Here is a 19,030-nt window from a genome sequence, read left to right as displayed (position 1 = left end):
CTGCAGAACACCCCTGGGCACGGAAGATAAGACCATTTCCAAGCAACAATGCAGGAAACAAATTAATGACCATATTGTGGAGCAGAGTTTGAATGATAATGAAAAACCCCATTTTAAAGCGCTCAAGATTTCTGCAGCGAGTCGCAACAGTAATGGACTATTCATCAATGGGCATATGAATAGAAGTCCTTGCAACAGTGTTGCCAGAAATTTTTCAATTAAAGTAGCAAAAGCAGACTCAAAAAGTCAAAAAAAAAATCACTACTGATGTCAGAGATCACATGATTTTTGTGACATCATAGTTGTGCGTGCTCACATGACTTCTGACGTCATCACAAATTTACCGTCTATTGGTTCTGCAAGTTGCAGGCTATACTCAATTCAGTCTTTTTAATAATGCAGCTTAGCAAAAATTTTAAAACTATATTGCTTCTTTCAATTGTTAAAATATCCATTTCTCTTTTAACTAACTCTAATTTAATTTCAATTTTTAATTAATTTGTGCACATCTATTCTTAAGAGATTCCTCATGTTTAGACTGTTACCGCTTCTGTACTAAATGTTTTGAGTTGGCAATTCATTGATCCTAATTTTTTTTTTTTTTTTTTTTTTTTTTTTTTGCTTAGTTGTAAACATTTTAATTGAGGAATGCTTTTCAGTGAGATTTTCAATCTGCATCGTGGATTTATTTCAGCATTCTGATTGCTTAAGAAAGCCTTGTTTGTTCACTGTTAAATTTATTTGTGCTGTTATTTAGAAAAATGCCTTTGCTTCGATTTTTAAATTATTTCTGTTGCTTAGTTCTTAGAAGTATTATAATCAGGAGAATGAATTTTATTTCTTTCTCTCTTTGGACATCCAATACATGGCATGCAAGCTACAAATCTGTTTGTTCGATACAGTGCCGGATCTTTGATTTTTCTGATGTGGGGCAAAAGCTAAAACTGCCGCCCTCATCCATCATCCTTTAAGTTTCTCTAACAAGTTTTAATTTGTTTAATAAACACAGAAATAGATAGGGTTTGAGGTAAAAAACCTAAGCACCATTTTATACTAAATTCTTTACGTACCTTTTTTTTTTTAATAAAGGAAAAATACGTACCAAAGCTACATAATTAGAAAATCGTCCCCTTCTAGGAAGATTGCCTTTCTGGTGAGCTTACTTTCGGATTCAATCCTAAGTCTAACTAATCCTCCAGTCCTCGCCGGCATTCTTTTTTCCGTTCCAGGGGGAACGGCATCTCCTAAGCTTCTCACTATTCCGTATTAGTGCATACTGGTTAAATTAAGTTAGGTTAGATTATATATGAATATAGCAAAAACAGGATGGCTATCTGCTTAGAGGAGAGGTACTTTTGTGTAGGAACTTTTTAAAGGAAACTGGCTCGTATTCACGTTTCACATGAGGAAATCCACGAAAACAAACCATGCAGCCAGCCCATTCTCCTGGGTTTGAACCCAGACAAGGTCGAACTACCAGTATTCAGCGGATTTGTCTGATTTTTTACTATGTTTCGCCATTAGGCACTGCATGGAAAAGGAGGAATGACCCATGGAAAAAAATTTGTAAGGGAAACTGGCTCGTCTCTATGTTACACGTGAGGAAATTCACGGAAATGCTCAAACATTTAGTATGTTCACATATACTTGACCCTCGGACCGAACTACTAGTGCTCAGCGGCTTTTATTGCTCAGCCACTAATGGGGCCATTGCATACAAAATATGGGCTATAACTGAGAGTATTTGTGCTTCCTGTCTTGTTTTTCATACTTCCTATTTCATAAGTAATCTTAAGTTCTTACCTGCCTTAACACTATTAAAGTATCTTGGAATTAGTAACGAAAATTAAAATTTTACTCTGTAAACCTTTTCTTCTGCAACTAAGTGCATGGAATCGTCATAATTTGATTTTCGGTTGTCAGAATCACGAGACTTGATAAATGCTCCTGACTCACCGATGATCACACATATTTTTTAATATGTTTTAATTTGCTAAAACCTCGATCTGAATAGGTTGAAGTGTTCGTGATTCATCCTCAAAGAAGAAGCGGAAGAGGAATTCCTTTTGAATTTCTATATTTGCTCGATTGAATTCTGGAAAAATATTAGCTCGAAGTTTCAGATTGATAGTAAATTCAAAATTTTTCACAGCATGTACCAGATGCCCTGCCTCGTGCTTTGATTCCGCATCAAGAGAAATATCTTTAATTTCTTTTAAATATTTTATACTTCCGGTAAATTCATTAGAAGGACCGTCACAGCCACATATTTTGCCGACCATCTCGTCTGGCTGCTTCCTTTAAAGTTGTATTTTGTACATTTTTTCATAATATAACATCGAGTAGTGCATCCACCAAAAAGTGAAGTATTTTTTGAGTAATTCCAAACAGACCAACAAGATACAAGGAGTGAGCCAAACAGGGCACAAATTCTTCCAACTTATTCATTTCTGTAATTCTAGCTTGTATATTGTTTTAGAAATTTAGACCCATATTAGACCAGTTGTCGTAAGACTGACACCGACATTGTCCAATGTCTAAACCATCAAGTATCAATTAAAACACTAATTTTCTACAATGTGTTCAGAAATACATTCTCCCATCTTCCACCAACTTCTATGAAATCAATTAAATTTTCCATTATCTCAAACGCATCACCACACGTTTTTACGTACTGAATGACCTGGTTCATTTTTATCTGTATGAGACACATATGGAGTGCAATCAAGCATTATTGTATAGTATTTGGCTTCTTTAATATCGTTTAAAATGCTACTTCAGACTGTTTTGCCTTTAAGTTAATAACTTCATATTGAATTATCTTTGATAAATATGATTCATTTCCCTTTGCTAGGTGCTTTGACTGGTGCTTAAGAGTTGAATTATGTTTGGCAAGTGAAGAGATTTTAAATTCAGAAAATTTTTTTCGCTAGGTCGAGGACACTTTGTGTACAGGCTACCTGGGATTTCATCACACCGAAAAAAAGGAACGATAGTTTGTTGAAAGATACAGTATCGCATTCATGATTATATAGAATTTTTCTCTATTTTTCTTTCTCTATGTGAATGAGTCATTCAGTGTAATGATCAATGCCTTGGCACAATTTCATTTGCTGTACCTAAATTTTGCACTTAACCACGCACCTCTGTCGATTCCAGACACTTCATGCTCAGTTAATCTTGCTAAAAATTTTTCCAATTAATGAATTCTGTAGTATGGTGTAGCAGCAGCACCATGTTTCTGATAAATCTTGCAGGGTGTACAAAAAATTGGATTCTTGTTTTTAGAATATGTAAACCAAGATCTTCTAAGCTTTTCATTATTTACTAAAGTACTTTTCATTATTTACTAAAGCTTTTCATTAATGTCAAATGTCTGCCATCACGTTCAATGGCACTGAGGTTTACGTTTTACCGGCTAATAATACTGACTGACTGCTTAAGAAAGATTGTTGGTGATCATTCATTTTTTTCTATGACCAGCCAACTGCATGGGTCCAAAAAATCAAAATTTTTTAGTTTTTGTCTTTCTCCTGCTGCCCCCATCTAAATGAAGAGATCTTTATAACATGGTTTCATGTACTCCAGCTATTCGTTTGATGTTGATGAAGAAGGTTGTTCTTTCAAATGCTGACTTGTAGATTGTTTGAGGATGATATAACCAGTCATGTTTTGCCGCGCAGATTGCAAGAAATATTAATACCCTCTAGAATCTCAGCATAATCGGAATTGCGGCAGGGTCTGACGGTTTACTTATTCCGTAAAGTTATTTTTTCATCTTAGCTGAAATTTGTTTTCTCCGTTTGGCCTTATCTTTGGCACGTTTTCTATATTTCGCTTTTCTCTTCCTCGGCGTGCAGATGGTTTGTTTTAATCTAAATGAAATACACTATGAATTGCCTTAATAAGAATAACTAAGAATTGACGTAATTACACTCAACAGTTCTAAATAAATGGGTGCGTCTTGCTAAATATAGTGCTGGCTATTGAAAGCAAGCATATCTAAGAAAAAAGAAAAGAAAAAAACGAAAAAAAAAAAAAAAAAGAGTACAGAAGAGACCTGAAAACTTGAAGAAAAGAAAAGAAAAAAAAAAAAAAAAAAAAACCATAAAAAATAATAAATTTAGCTTTAAAATTCAAAATGCACTCCACTGTTCCGAGTCAAACCAAAGATCAGCCTAAGTTGCCGACTGGCTGCAAAAAAATCTAAATGCCTTGCTTCATCTTGAAGACATAATGGCGATGTCTTGTATATACTTCACGAATATGAATTCGAATTATTTTATTTGTCCAGGATGGCCCAAGGTTAATTTTTTGGGTTAGCTCTTAAAAAAAAAGTTACTTCTCCATTTCCCAGCAGACATTGCTATGGAAACCGGGCGAATGCTTCAACAAGCTATTGTTCTATTTCTCATTTGAATACACCCCGCCCAGACAGGAAACGATAGAGGGACTCCAGACGTTACTGATAGGGTCAGTCTGATTCTATAAGTGATGTCAGGAGTCCCTCAACTGGCCTCTTTCTGACCTTACATTTATAGTTGTAATCGGCTGTACTTAACTTTAACTCATATTCCTTTAAAAGGGGTATTTAATTAGAAATCTTCTTAAAAGAGGTTTTTAAACTTGGCCTTAAAACTACACTGAACTTGGCCTTAAAACTACACTGAAACTACACTTAAAACTACTTAATGACTAGTTGGGCCTCCTCTGGCCTTTATAATGGCTGCCAAACGACGAAGCATAGATTCAATAAGTTTCTGAGGGCATTCTATGGGCGAAATTTATGTTGTATTTTTTGTGAGAAACCCCACAATTCTGCCGAATGTTTTTCTGCTCGCAAAACGTCTTTAGAAGATAAACGAAAGCTTTTGGTGCAAAAGCGCGCCTGTTTTCGCTGCCTACGAGTTGAACATAGTTCACGAGCATGCAAAAATAAAGTAAAATATTTAACTTGTGATAAATTTCACTATACCATTACGTGCTCAAATGGTGAACCTGTAAAGCCAAATGAAACCGACAGTACAGTTATTTCAAGAAATTTATTGTCTAATCAGTCAATGTTTAATGAAAATGTGTATTTGCAAACACTTGTTTTAAAAATAGTATTCGAAGGTAGACAACTTACAGTTCATATGATTTTGGACAGTGGTTCTCAGAAATCTTATCTCTCAGAAAGGGTCATCGCGTTTTTGCAACTGTGTCCTAAATCAAAACAAACCATTATACACGGTTTGTTTGAGAGGAGAGAGACAAGTCCTCATTGCCATTTAGTGTTTGATGTTAATTTAAGAAATTTTGAGGGCACTTATAAGCATAACTTTGAAATACTTTCTCAAAACAAAATATGTGGATGTGTTCCAAAAGTAGTTGATCACAATACCCTGAAAGAATTAAAAGAAATATTACCTTGTCTGATTTGCAAGCTAAAGAATATGACATTGAATTGCTTTTAGGAGCAGATGCCATTGGGGACATTATTAATGGCAGCTCTCTGAAACTGAACTCGGGTGTAACTGTAGTTGAGACTTAATTCGGATACGCTGTGATTGGTAAAGTAAACAGCTTATCTAAAGAACCTACTTCACCTACTATTCCAGCATTACTAGAAAATAATTCGTGCAATAATGTAGTTTCGTTGCAGTGTGCTAATCTTAGCGTAACCGAACTCTGGAATTTAGATGCCATTGGCATAACAGAAACAAATTAAGATGTTAAACGTAAACTTGCTCACTTTGACACCATTAAGCAATTTAAAGAGAATTTTAATGTTCTTCCTGATGGGCGATATGAATTGCCACTACCCTTTAAATCTGAAATTCTGTTACCTAACAGTAAGTCTATGACTTTTAAAAGGCATCAAAGAATGTGTCAACAAATTTATGAGGAAAATCAGTTAGATGACTATAAGGTAGTTTTTAAGTATTGGGAAGATCTCAAAGTAATAGAAAAGGTTCCTCAAACTGAAATTGATAATTTGAGTTATTATTTGCCCCATAGACATGTTATAAAGCATACTAGCCAGACAATGAAGGTAAGGCCGGTGTCCGACGCTTCAGCCCGAGAGAGAAATCAACCATCCCTAAATGATTGTTTAAATAGAGGGCCGAATTTAATTGAACTCATACCTGATATAATTGACAGGTTTAGATTGTATTCTGTTGGTTTATCATCAGATATAGAGAAAGCATTTCTTCAGCTGAGTATTATCCCAGAACATAGAGATTACTTGAGGTTTTTTCTTCCAACTCTTGAAGAACCTATGATTTACAGACACTGCAGAGTGGTGTTCGGCGTTTGTTCGTCTCCGTTCCAACTCTCTGCATCCATAGAGCATCTCTTGGGTAATTCCCCTGCCGAGTTTGACGATGTAACCCAAAAATTAAAGCATTCGTTTTATGTTGACAATTCTGTTACTGGGGTTCACGATATCAAACAGCAAGAAAATTTTATAGTCAAGGCAACAGAAGTAATGGCTCGGGAATGTTTTAACCTACAGGGTTGGGAAAGTAATGTTCCAGGTCATTGCATTTCCTGTAGTTCAGGTATACCTTCTCTTCTTGGAATCTTATGGGATTTGGATAACAATACATTCAAATGTAATCTTAATTATTCAATGGATAATTATTACCTTGTCTGATTTGCAAGCTAAAGATAAGGTAAACGTACTATTTTGGCTATGGTAGATAAAATTTTTGATCCGCAGGGTTTTTTAAGTCCAACTCTTTGTTACCTTAGTTACTATTGCAGGAAGCTTGAACTATGAAATTAAAATGGAGGCCCCTTGCCAGATAACATTCAGAAAACTTTTCAGAAGTGGCAAAGTGAAATTAAATATCTTGAGAAAATTAGTATTCCACAATACGTAGAGATAAATGAGAATGCAAAATCTCTGACAATACCCGGTTAGAATTGATGGCTTGTTGCATTGGCGCGAGACTAGTACACTCAGTATACGCCGCCTTAGATTTGCCTGAATTGAAAATTATTGCTTGGAGTGATTCTATGGTAGCACTCTGGTGGATTAAGAACCGTGGTGATTGGTCAGTTTTCGTTGCGAATAGGGTAAAAGAAAACAGTCTGATTCCTTCTCAGTGTTGGCGCCATGTTCCAGGTGATTTGAACCCGGCAGATATGCTTTCAAGAGGCAGTTCCCCTCGTTCATTTTCCGATTCTCTTTGGTGGGAGGGTCCGTCCCAGCTCCTGGAACCTAATAACAACTGGCCACCAGACCATTTGGCTTAGGAGACCTCTGAGGTAGAACGAAAAAAAAAGGAAGGTCAAATTGTGTAACCTTAATTCAGTTGAAGAGGAAATAACTTGGTATGCAATTAGGTTTTCGAATTTTAATTCCATCATTCGATTAGTCGCATGGATATTGCGGTTTGTAAAAAACAAAAAAAGTAAACGTGCATTTCGACAGACTGGAGATGTAACCGTTCATGAGATGGAATATGCCGAAAAAACTCTTATAAAAATTGTACAAAATAAGTATTTTCCCTCTGCTGACTCTATTCCCAATATGAGTGTCATTTCAGACAGAGAGGGTATAAAAATGTTGAAAACCCGTATTACAGAGCAATCAGATGACCCTGAATTTATTTGTCCAATTATTTTACCAGACCGGTGTATTTTCACCCAGCATCTGATAGAATATTATCATTTACAAAATTGTCACGCTGGAACCCAAATTTTACTTGGAATATTAAGAGAGTGATTTTGGATAGTGAGGGGCAGAAGAGCGACCAGGAAAGTCGTAAAAAATTGTGTAAGATGCAGTCAATACAAGGCCAAGTCTCCCGGTTGCGAGCCGGTGTCTCTACCAGGCGATCGTGTCAATGACGCAGTGGTGTTCGAGGAGGAGGAGTTGATTTGGCAGGACCCTTGTGAAGAGTCCTGCCAAATCAAGTGAAGGGAGGTGCCAAATCAAGTGAAGGAAGTTTAACCATGTGAAGGGAGGTGAAAAAGTTTGGATTGTTTTGTTCACATGTGCAATATATAGAACCGTTCCTTTGGAATTGACTTCCTCATTGTCTACCGATGCATTCTTGTTGTCATTGAGATGATTCGAAGCCAGAAGGGGAAGGCCGAGAATAATTTATTCCGACAACGGAACTAATTTCAGAGGAGCGCAAAGAGAACTAAGTAACATTGATTGGGAAAACATTTTGAGGCAAACAACTATACAAGGCATAATATGGAAGTTTAATCCTCCCACAGCCGCTTGGTGGGGAGGCTGGTGGGAGAGGTTAGTTCGTGTAGTAAAGGAACTGTTGAGAAGGACACTGGGTAACGAGGTTCTTACAACCGAGGAGTTGTACACAGTATTGTGCAACTGCGAGTCAATAATTAACTCTACACCTCTTACCTATCTGTCCGAAAATCCGGGTGATTTGTTCCCACTTCCCCAGCCATGTTTCTCATCGAGAACCGTAGCTTAGGTGTTCCCGATGTTGATTTCTGCGATTTGAAAGGTCTTCGAAAACGGGCTAGACATCGCCAAAAACCGCTTAATGATTTAAGGCATAGATTTAGGAAAGAATATTTAGGCCTTCTGGTCCAAAATAAGAAGGATCCATCATCAGAGCTACGGTTGGGTGAAATTGTCCTAATAGGAGATGACATCAAAAAACGGATGCATTGGCCTTTAGCTAAGGTCATTCGATTAATTCCCGGGAAAGATGGCAAGGTGAGAACTGTAGAATTAAAGACTCAAGCTGGTACGCTGCTTCGTCCCATTCAGCGAGTCTTTCCATTGGAAGTGCAGTTAACGGACACACCCACTGATCCCATAAACGATAACTCTTTTACTAATTCGATTTCTTCTATTTCTAGTGATGAACATTCAGGTTCTAATGATTCTTCAAATGACTCTAGTAACATCCTGCAAGGTGCTAAAGTGTCAAGATTTGGACATGTGATCAAGGTGCCTCAGAGATTAGATCTCTTCGACCAGGTACTGTATGTCTTTGAGCCAACCTGAAGTCGACTCAAAGAGGGAGAGAATGTTGGAGACGGCTGCTGCAGACAGACGATTATGTAGTGCTGTGCGAAGACGACGGGAGCGCCACATTTGATTGGACTATTTTTTATTATTCTTATTTTTTTTCTTTAACTGCGAACTAAGCGGGGAAATTCCCTTTTCACTCAGTTATGTGTATGCACTTGATAGAGTAATGTAACGTTTTCAGCTTGTGTGAGATATCCATATTAAATCTTTATATTAATAATCCCTGCTGTGATTATTTAATTTGTAACCTGCATGTTGTAGCCCTGAGAGTTGCAACAAGTACCAAAGATCCCAAACACTGAAAAAAGAAAACATCCCACACTATGATTAAGCCACCATGGCCTTATACAGTTCTAATTTGCCATACAGATTCATGGCTTCATGAGTCTGACGCCATATTCTCAGCCTCCCATTGGTCCGTTAATTAGTCGGAATCGAGACTCATCACTCCTTGCTACTTATTAGTCCACTAGAGTCTATTCTCTGTATTCTCTTGCCCAGGAAAGAAATGCAGCTCAATGGCATGCATTCAGCAAAGGTACTCACGTGGGTCTATGGCTTCTGAAGCCCATATGGTGAAGCGAGCGTTGCACGATCCTTTTACTGACTGTAGGACTGTCGCCGATTCCGCGGAGTGGTAATTTGAGCTAATGTTTGGCTTTGTTGACTATGTACAATATGGCTGAGCCGTCTCACACCACGCTTGTTCTAGGTTAATTGTCCTTTGTTATTTGCCCAATTGCTTGTTCTTTATCCAACTACCCATGCGTGGAGTGTCTACTATCTGTCCGAGATTGGCGCTGTCTAAATCAGAAGTTTTACCCATCCTGATAATTGAAACAAATGATTAACAACAACCATAGTACTAGCTGTATGTACATTTACCACAACTTCTTCACGTGAGCACAGATGCCGAAGAGCGCTATAAAATTTGCCTAGCCATGTCTATCCCTAATTCAGTGGCACTTTAGCGTATTGACATTGTACTAAAATTAGAGAGCTGTTTTAGCTAACAACATACCAAATATGATCTAGAGTTATATTTGAATTTGCCGCCCACAAAAGTTGTCGCCCGGGGCAAGAACCTCGGCTTGGACCACGCTAGATCCGGGACTGGTTCAATACGCTATCGCCATAGAACTGAGAGAGGGGAATTGACTTAAAAACAAGACACACAGGGGACGAGGGGGGATTGAAGGTCTCGAAGCAGTTTTTTTTCTTTCTCTCCCTACCCTTGCCCTACCCCCTTCTCCTTATACCGGTGTCTGGCTGTGCAGCCTTGTAAAGGAAAGCCCACATGTAAACAAGAATGCCAAATGCCAACTTCTGTTTAAGCCTAAATAAACTACTTTTTTTTTAAAATGTAAATTATATTTAATTGATACATTTTAAAATAAAAGCATTTTACAATATAAAAGAAAATGTTTTTGAAGTCGCAAAAAGTAGCATAAGAAAATGGTGGAGGTCAAAAAAATTTTGCAAAATCACAAATACTAAAATTTTAGTAGCACAAGTTTGTCAAAAGTCACAAATCTGCAAAAAATCAGACGATCTGGCAACACTGCCTTGCAATATGACCATCAACACAGGAGCCAATGTTACCATCATTCAGAAAGATTTAGCTCAACAATTTAAAGATAAACTCATTTCAATGCCATCTTGTGTTACACTTCACACTTCATACAGCCGGAAATGATGGGAAGTTAAATATAAACATAACATTTGGAAGTGCCGCCTACTATCATATGGCATACGTGGTGGATATTACAGATCTTTTTATACTCGAATTGGATTTTCTAAGGAAATAAATTTTTTCTCAGACTTCAATACACTGCTTTCAGGATCTGAGGACATAACTATCCATCACCAGAAGGGATCCTCACCTGGAAACGGCGACACCTTGTCTTGAAGACCCAGCTCAGGAAGCTCCTGATATCATACTAGGATAGGAGAGAAGCACGAGCTATTGAGTCTGGTCCCACGACAAAACATCAATATCGGCTGATCAAGACCCAAAGAATGACAAAGAAGTCAGGAAAGACCAGCTGGAAGATAGTGACATTAAATCCATAATCAATTCAATGGAGCCGTCAAACAGAAAACCTACCCGGACATTTCGATCTGCAGTCCAACGACAAAACAATATTGGTCTCCCTGGGACTCACTCTGCATTCAAAGCAGAGTCTTGTATCAGGAAATGAATGATAGGAAGGTTTCCCAATGGCAGCTGATACTTCCAAGATCCTGGATCGCGAACATTCTTAAAAAACTATACAGCAGCCCTACAAGAGGCCACTTCGGAATAATGGAGAGTTTGTGAAGCTTCTACTGAAGTAATGCAAAGGATGATGTAACAGAAATGGTGCCAATCTTGCAATGCCTGTGCAGATCAGAAAGGACCGAAGAAACACTGCCGAGGGAAGCTGCAACGTTACAACGTAGGATCACCTTCGACACCCTGGGACGTCTGCTATGAATTGCTGATGTCAACAAATACATCCTTGTTGTCATTGATTACTTTACCAAATGGCCTGAAGCATATCCTATTCCTGATCAACAGGCTGTCACAGCAGCAGAGGTAATGATACAGCATTGGATTTCCAGGTTCAGAGTGCCTCTTCAGTTATATTCTGATCAAGAAAGAAATTTTACCTTGGTTGTAATAAAAGAATTCTGAAAGCTACTTGGCATTGACGAAACTCATGACGCCTTTATGTCCTCAGTCAGACAGCATGGTAGAGAGGTTTAATCATATCATCCGTAATAGCCTCTCGGTGGTGGTTTCCAGAGGCCGACAGGACTGGGACAAGAAGTTACCACGGTTTTTAATGGCTTACAGTAGTCCTATCCACGAGACTACCAGCAATTCCTCATCTCAGAGGTTCTTCGGTTGTGACCTTCATCTGCCTTGTGATCTTTTGTTTGGTCGCCTTTCAGATGCGTTTCATTGCTGAGGAGTACATCCAAAATTTCAAGGCTCGGTTTGAAGTGATGCACAAGTTTGCACGAGGGCAGGTCAACTTCACGACAGAAAAGATGAAGACCTTATATGACACGAGAGCTACAGGATATCGATTCAAAGAAGAAGACAAGGTGTGGTTGTGGAATCTGATTTGACAGAAAGGACTCTTTCCTAACCTAATCACCTTGGAATGGTCCTTACAGTCCTATAAACAAGGTCAATGACACTGTTTTTCAGAGACGTAAGTCATCAGATTTTAAGGCTGAAGTTGTTCATTGCGACAGGTTAGCTCCTTACTATGCCTATAGTACATAGTGTATATAATGTGAATAGTATAAGACCATGGTCCTTTTTGTTTGTAAATTTGTGCGCTTATTTATTGATTAATATTTTATTTTTTAAAGTTATTTATTGCCATTATTGTTTATGTTGTTTGTTATTGTATTATAATGTTTATTATTGCATCGATGCATTAGTTTAAGTTTGGTTTCCTGTCCAGGGATTGTACTGCCCTGGATGTGCAGTCCTTGAGAAAGGAGCAGTGTTATGAATTTTGTATTTAGTTAGATATTTTTAGTAGAGTTATAATTAAAATTGTTTAAATTTCTCGATCAAATGCAATGTATGTTAAATTTTAAGAGAAAGCTATGTCGAAAAAGTAAAAATATAAGAGCGTAACATTGAATAAATGGATATCTCTTTTATTTGTACTGAAATTGAATAAATGTAATTGACTACTGTGTTAGCTGTAACCGTAATTCCATTCTATTATTAGTTTCCAGAAATCTCAAGAAGCAAAGAAATTACTAGAACTCTCTCACGAACGAATGAAAGCTTTAAAAAGCCGGAGAAAGACATCTCAGCTCAGTTGCTTAGTTAGATGCTGTTGTTATTATTGATTGAATTAGCTGTCTCTGTGCTGTGATTTGCTTTCTATTTAATGTTTTTAGTAGTCTGAAGTATAACTATTGATTATTACTGTGCAATATTGTGAAAACTTGTACAAATATTTCTGAGAAAAATTCCAGTGTTGTGTTATATTTCTTTTGATGAGACTAAATTGTATTAACCTTTTCCTGGACTTGTGCATTCAATCTGTTACGAACCTGTACACACACAGCAATACTTTAAAAATTTCATTTCATTAACTTAAAATGAAAATATTATGGATTACATAAAATGAACCAAGCACATGATCTTCAAACATTATTCTTCCTCAATGAAAGGAATTGACTTTATAAAGTTAATAAAGGATCCTATTCACAATAATAACAATGCAAATAAAAGCATAACACTTTCTTAATATGCCACTGCTTTATATATCACATAATTTAAAACAGGGTTCTTATTATTTTAAGTTGTTGTGTTTGCTTGCACATGCATGGTATGTCTTGGATTTTGAACTTGCTATTATTTTGCTGTGGGTACCAACATTTGAGTATGTCTGAGATGGGTAAGAGGATGAATTAATAAGCAGATGAGCCAAAACGATGAAAAATTTAAATGAATTGACTTACCTAGAGGTCGGAGGAGATGGTGGTGGATAACCTAAATGTATGCACATGAAAAAAAGGCATGTTAAAAAATTGATGTTTCATTTATTTCTTCGTCTTTGTGTGTTAATTTTTGTTAAAAGATTTGTTGCTTAATGATTTTATGTTAAGAAATATGTATTTTGGGTTATTTGTTCGTATCTGTGTTACGACAGAAGCAAATTTTTTCTGGTTACCATGACAGTTTTAACTTTGTTTTAGCTTCTTGATTTTGTCTAAGTGAAAATAGAGCGATGGGTACATGGACACCACGTTTGTGTAAGTCTTTGACTTCTTATTTTGATTTTGTGTAGCAGCCATCTTGAAATTGCCGCCGATCCTTTCTGGCACCAATCTTGGCATCAAAAACGAAATGATTCAAAGAAATGATTCACCAAGGGGTACCATAGACTAAATTTTTATCCTTTATAACTATTGAAAAGGTTTTATATTAGTGGGAAAAACATGTAACTTTATCAGCTTTACTTATATAACTTTACTTATACAGTTTTAATACTACATGCATATTTTATGCATTTCCATTTTAATATCAGAATATCTTTGTATTCTTTTTTAAACAAATTTCCTTCAAAAAATGCATCCAGAAATACTTGAAAATAAATGCTAACATAATAAGTTAAATGTTACTAAATACTATCAATGTTAAAAGAATGTAAATAAACTGCTGGGTCATCCTCAACATTCCACAGGTTTTTATGATAAATACAAATGAAGCAATACATAAACATAAAAAAATTTCATTAAATCACACTAGCTTCATTTTGTTTTATAATCTGAAAAGGTGAAACTAAGGAGGGAAGAGACTGATGGTGAATAAGGGAAGTGCAACACAAAACATACCATTCATACCCAGTAACTTGTGTCTGACATTCACCAAAACAGAGAGCTGAGCACTGTTATGACTGAACTGATCCCAATGACTGGTCAATTTGCTTCAATATCTACTTTTAAAATTGCCATTTGGAAGCAGTACTTTCCAAATTTACTTATTGATGGCAATAATTTCTTTGCAGTCCTACCATACACAAGGCATTATTTTTATAGGATGTTACTATAGGAGGTTCATTATGATCTTTTTCTTATAGCATTATTGTATAAAAACCATTTCTCATCTCCAGTAACAAGTCATTAAAAAAAAAAAAGAGCTTCACAGTTTAATTTGGAACTACTCTGATATGTGCCCTCAAGTCGCCAAACATTTTTGGTGAGAAACTCCACGCTGCCATATTGCTATCTAAATTTTTTGTCTACATTTCGAACTTTTAAGCCTGAAATGTCTCCAAAAACACGGTTTTTGCGAATGCTAAAACCACGTTTTGAACACACAATTTAAGCTAAAAATCTGAAAAAAAAAAAAAAAAACTTTAGATAGCAAAACCGTTTCTAACCAAAATTATTTGACAAGAGTCCATGTACACAGCGATATGTTTTAACTTAAAAAAAACATCAACGAATTGCACAATTTAGGCAACAAACGAATCTACGAACTACGCACACCTCACTTTAATAAATTAATATAACAACAATAAATTTCAAAGAATGCCATATATACAGCGTTCTGTTTCAACTTTAAAAACATCTGCGAATTGCACAATTTAGACGGTACGCACTAATCAACAAAATGACTAAAATAAATTTCAAACAGTTCAAAAAAAAAAACAATAACGACAGAAATTCATACTAAAAAAAAATTAACATAACATTCTACAAAATAAGAACAAGAATAAAATAAAATGCACTTACCATGAATTAATGCTTTTTTGAACAGCAGAAATACCAATTTCATACCGCCTTTAACATGCCGCCACGTAATCACTGTCGTATTTATTATATGACAGCCAGACACACTATCCAGAAAATTCATACTATGGTTCACAAATAAATAAAATAACAAATAATCATAAATCCCTACTTCTATCATGCATAGCCACTAAAAATAATCTCCCAGACCTTCTTTCGTCACCTCCAAATACCCACTGCCCCTTCAACAGGATGGCCACGACGATATTTCCTTTTGCCGAACTTCAATTCAACAACTTCCACCATTTTGGCTTCTCAGACACAGAGCATGACGCGAGGCAAACGAACACCAGCGAAAGATTTTTCAACGTCAACAGGGTTGCCATACAACACGCAATCGCACCAAAAACCAGCGCAGAGCACATATTACCACATTTGGTGAAATTTGGGCATATATCAGAGTTGTACCTTTAATTTAAGCAAAGAATCATGTGTCAAAATTCAAGCAAGTATATTTTGCTCTGTAGCAAACATATTCATATCCAGATTTCTTCAAATGATAATGTACTGTACTTTTTGGAATACTTAGTCTGATAATCACTAAACTGAATATTTGAAGCCCAAATTTCGGAAGCACTTCCGCAGAGAACCCGATAAATGTAAACATCGTCAACTTTGGCGATAATAGTTCAAACCTGGTAACCTATTTGCTTCATTATATTCATCCTATTTGCTTGTGCGAAGGTTGTCGTTGTTCGCAGTTGGAGATTTATATTATTCTTCTCTTATTTTTTCTGAATTTTTTAACAACGAATAGATAGAAATATATTCGCATAATTAAAGAAGTTATCGTCGAAAGATGGCGGGTCTCGGCTCGTTATTTCAGGATCAAAGGAAGAAAATATGGCGGGAGGGGTGAATGCTAATTTGTAACATAGCTGTTCGCGTTATGTTCTTAATTATTAACAGCTGTAAGCACGCAGAACCATGAGGTTTCCAACCCCTATAATAATTTTAAAATGTATAAAGTTCTAGTTTTATTAACAATGTTACTGAAGAAAATTTGATTACTGTTGAAGGTTATTTGTATTGTGAAATATATTATGAAAAAGGACAGGTATTTGTTTCAACGTAAAATGCTTTAAGCTGCACGCAAGTAATAACTGAAAACTATGCAAAAACTGGAAACTGGAAAAAAAAAAAAAAAAAAAACTGAAAACTATGTAAATGGATGTATTAAAGGTCATGCATTCATTAATTTATTACATGGGCATGGCTCTTACCGAAATACATCAATCAACAGGCAAAGTACTTAATAATGAAAAAAGACACTTGTAATAGAAATATTAGTATTCCATATGAATTAGAGAAAATACATATAAGTATAACGTAAACGTAAGTATAAGAATACCAATTGTTATTTTTTAAATGAATTTTTACTTCCCGTTATGTTTAATACATTGTTTTCTGTGCTAACTTGAAATTAATGCAAATTTATTTTCGTATATCACGTTTAACCTGTTAGTTTTATTTCTACATACATTATCTGTGAATTTTTACTACTATTGTCTGCTAACTTGAAATTACATACACTAAAAACCACGTTTACAAAATATCACGCTTACTGCCGATGAGCCGCGAGTTTGGCGAGTAAAAATGCAACGGTGCCAACGAGTTCTTTCCCGAAGCGCCAACGGGCTCTCTGCGTATGAAAACCCCAAATTTCTGCACTTAAACTTTTCAAACTACATTCAAACTGTGCCATCAGAAACATTGTTCATACAAGGCACATATTTTAAGAGCAGTTTCACTAGCATGTTTTTCCATTTTAAAAATAAAAGCATAATACAAGGAAAATAACTTCTGGGTTCTCCATACTTAGTACTGCACCAGAAAAAACATTATACCACAACATATACTAGAGCTACGCAGTGTGAGCAGAAAAGACCATATTTACATATCTGTTTAAATCAAGCTCAGTCATTATCAGCAGTAATAAAATAATTAGAAGAGAATGCATTTTAATCTGAAAAACAGCTGCACTCTTCAGATGACACAATGCATACATATGAAAAGTTCAAAATCAGAATGTTGTTTACTAAAGGGAAAATATAAGAGTGTAATGAAAAATGTTTCCACATCATGAAAAGCCCTATTAAAATTATACCAATAAATTTAAGTTAATATATAGCCATTTTTTTTAAATGAATGGTACATTGATTATAAATAAAATCTTAGGTTTAAAGCAAGCATTCAGCAAATTCATAATCTATGATCATTAGAAAAAATATAGTTTTTATAACTAGATCAACCAACTTCATCTACAGTAAAAAGTTTAATTTTTTTAAATTCTCAATTCATTGCCGAAAACATAATTGTTACTTTGATAAAGATATAAAAGTCCAGAACTATATTATTTGAAATGTTATTCATAACTTGTGTAAAATACACTATAACATGATGAAATATTAAATATTTACCGAACAGAAATAATAAATATATTACGTGTTATGCAGATCTCTTACGATACATCACTTATGCACACACGACACTTATACTGAGACATATTATTAAACACAGAAGCACAAACTCTATTTACAACACTATGTACTGCAATTATTTATCAATATCTGCAGTCTTTCGATATATTAGAAAAATATAAATTAGTTTATGGAAAAAACTCGTTTGACGTGCATGTTATAAATGAAGCTGCGTTAATGACAATTAAAACAGTTAACACAGAAAGATCAAAACCTCAGAAAAGGCGCCTTTACGTATTCCTATAAAGACGCAATACATAGCGCTTAATATCTCCTAAATACAGAATTTCAAGATCTAAGGTGTACTACAAGTAAAAAAATAAAATTAGGATCTTTCATCAATCAAATTATTTACAAAAGGAGGCAGTATTCATTTCAAAACAAAAATATAAAATTTATTATAAATACGAAATCGTTTACTATATACTCACGAGTTTTTAGCCTAGGTCGAGGGGTATGTTGTGGACTCGTGAAATCAGAGGTTAAATCTCTGGGCAACTTATCTCCTCTCTTTGCTTCGTTTTCTGCTCTTAATCGAGCTTCTAAATTCATTAGTTTGTTGTGAAAAGATGCCATAGTCGCCATGTCAGATTTATCGTTACTCGACTTACTTATGGTGAGTTGAGTAGTGAAATAAATCAAGTCAGATTTTGACTTCTACTTTCATAGACCCAGAACTCTTACTAGAAAACAAAACAATGTTTTCAATAAGTAAAATAAAAAAGTGTTTTGTCTTCATAAAATAATATTAATTCCAGAATTTATTATCCAAATATTCTGAAATTTTATATGTTATGAGGAAAATGTCCCTTCGTGTAGAAATACCATCCCTATAATTTTAAACTAAATTTTCTTGTTATAATTATCAAGATTCAAAACAATCCAATTAACAGAGATATTAAAGCTCTTGTCATTCTTTAAAATTTTTTAGACACCTGATTTCTTTTTTATTAGATCATGTAACCAACATAAATAGCATTGCGTTTCCTCTTGTCGTGTAGTTAAATAGTGAAAAATCTATTATAGCAAAGGCTCTTAGTAACTTTTATTAAAGTATGTTAATAAAAATAATAATAATATAATATATAGTTTAGATAAGTTCTGGCAACAGTGAGTGTTGTCGTCATCAGGAGATCGTGCTTCGCGATATTGTCGTTCAAAATAAAAGCTATAGTTTGTAATTCCAATTAACACTTTGCTTACAGTTGATCGCTTTTTCATAAGA

At 35.4% G+C, this 19,030-nt stretch overlaps 1 protein-coding gene across 1 annotated transcript in view; it reads right to left on the bottom strand.

Moving 5' to 3' along the window:
* LOC118204925 (dual specificity mitogen-activated protein kinase kinase 7-like) overlaps positions 1-18,441 on the bottom strand; it is an 89,830-nt gene extending 71,389 nt beyond the window's left edge. Inside the window, exon 1 of the mRNA XM_085818249.1 lies at positions 18,237-18,441. Coding sequence (XP_085674375.1) covers positions 18,237-18,390 — 154 coding nt within the window. The 5' untranslated portion in view covers positions 18,391-18,441. The remainder of the gene's footprint in view (positions 1-18,236) is intronic.
* Between the last annotated feature and the right edge of the window lie 589 nt (positions 18,442-19,030).

The sequence above is a fragment of the Stegodyphus dumicola genome, chromosome 1 (genome assembly GCF_044657685.1).
Source record: "Stegodyphus dumicola isolate Sdum_Otavi_A_Nest chromosome 1, ASM4465768v1".
In the NCBI taxonomy this organism is placed as follows: Eukaryota; Metazoa; Arthropoda; class Arachnida; order Araneae; family Eresidae; genus Stegodyphus; species Stegodyphus dumicola.
The sequence above is the reverse complement of the archived record's forward strand: the minus strand, read 5'-3'. Positions and strand labels throughout refer to the sequence as shown.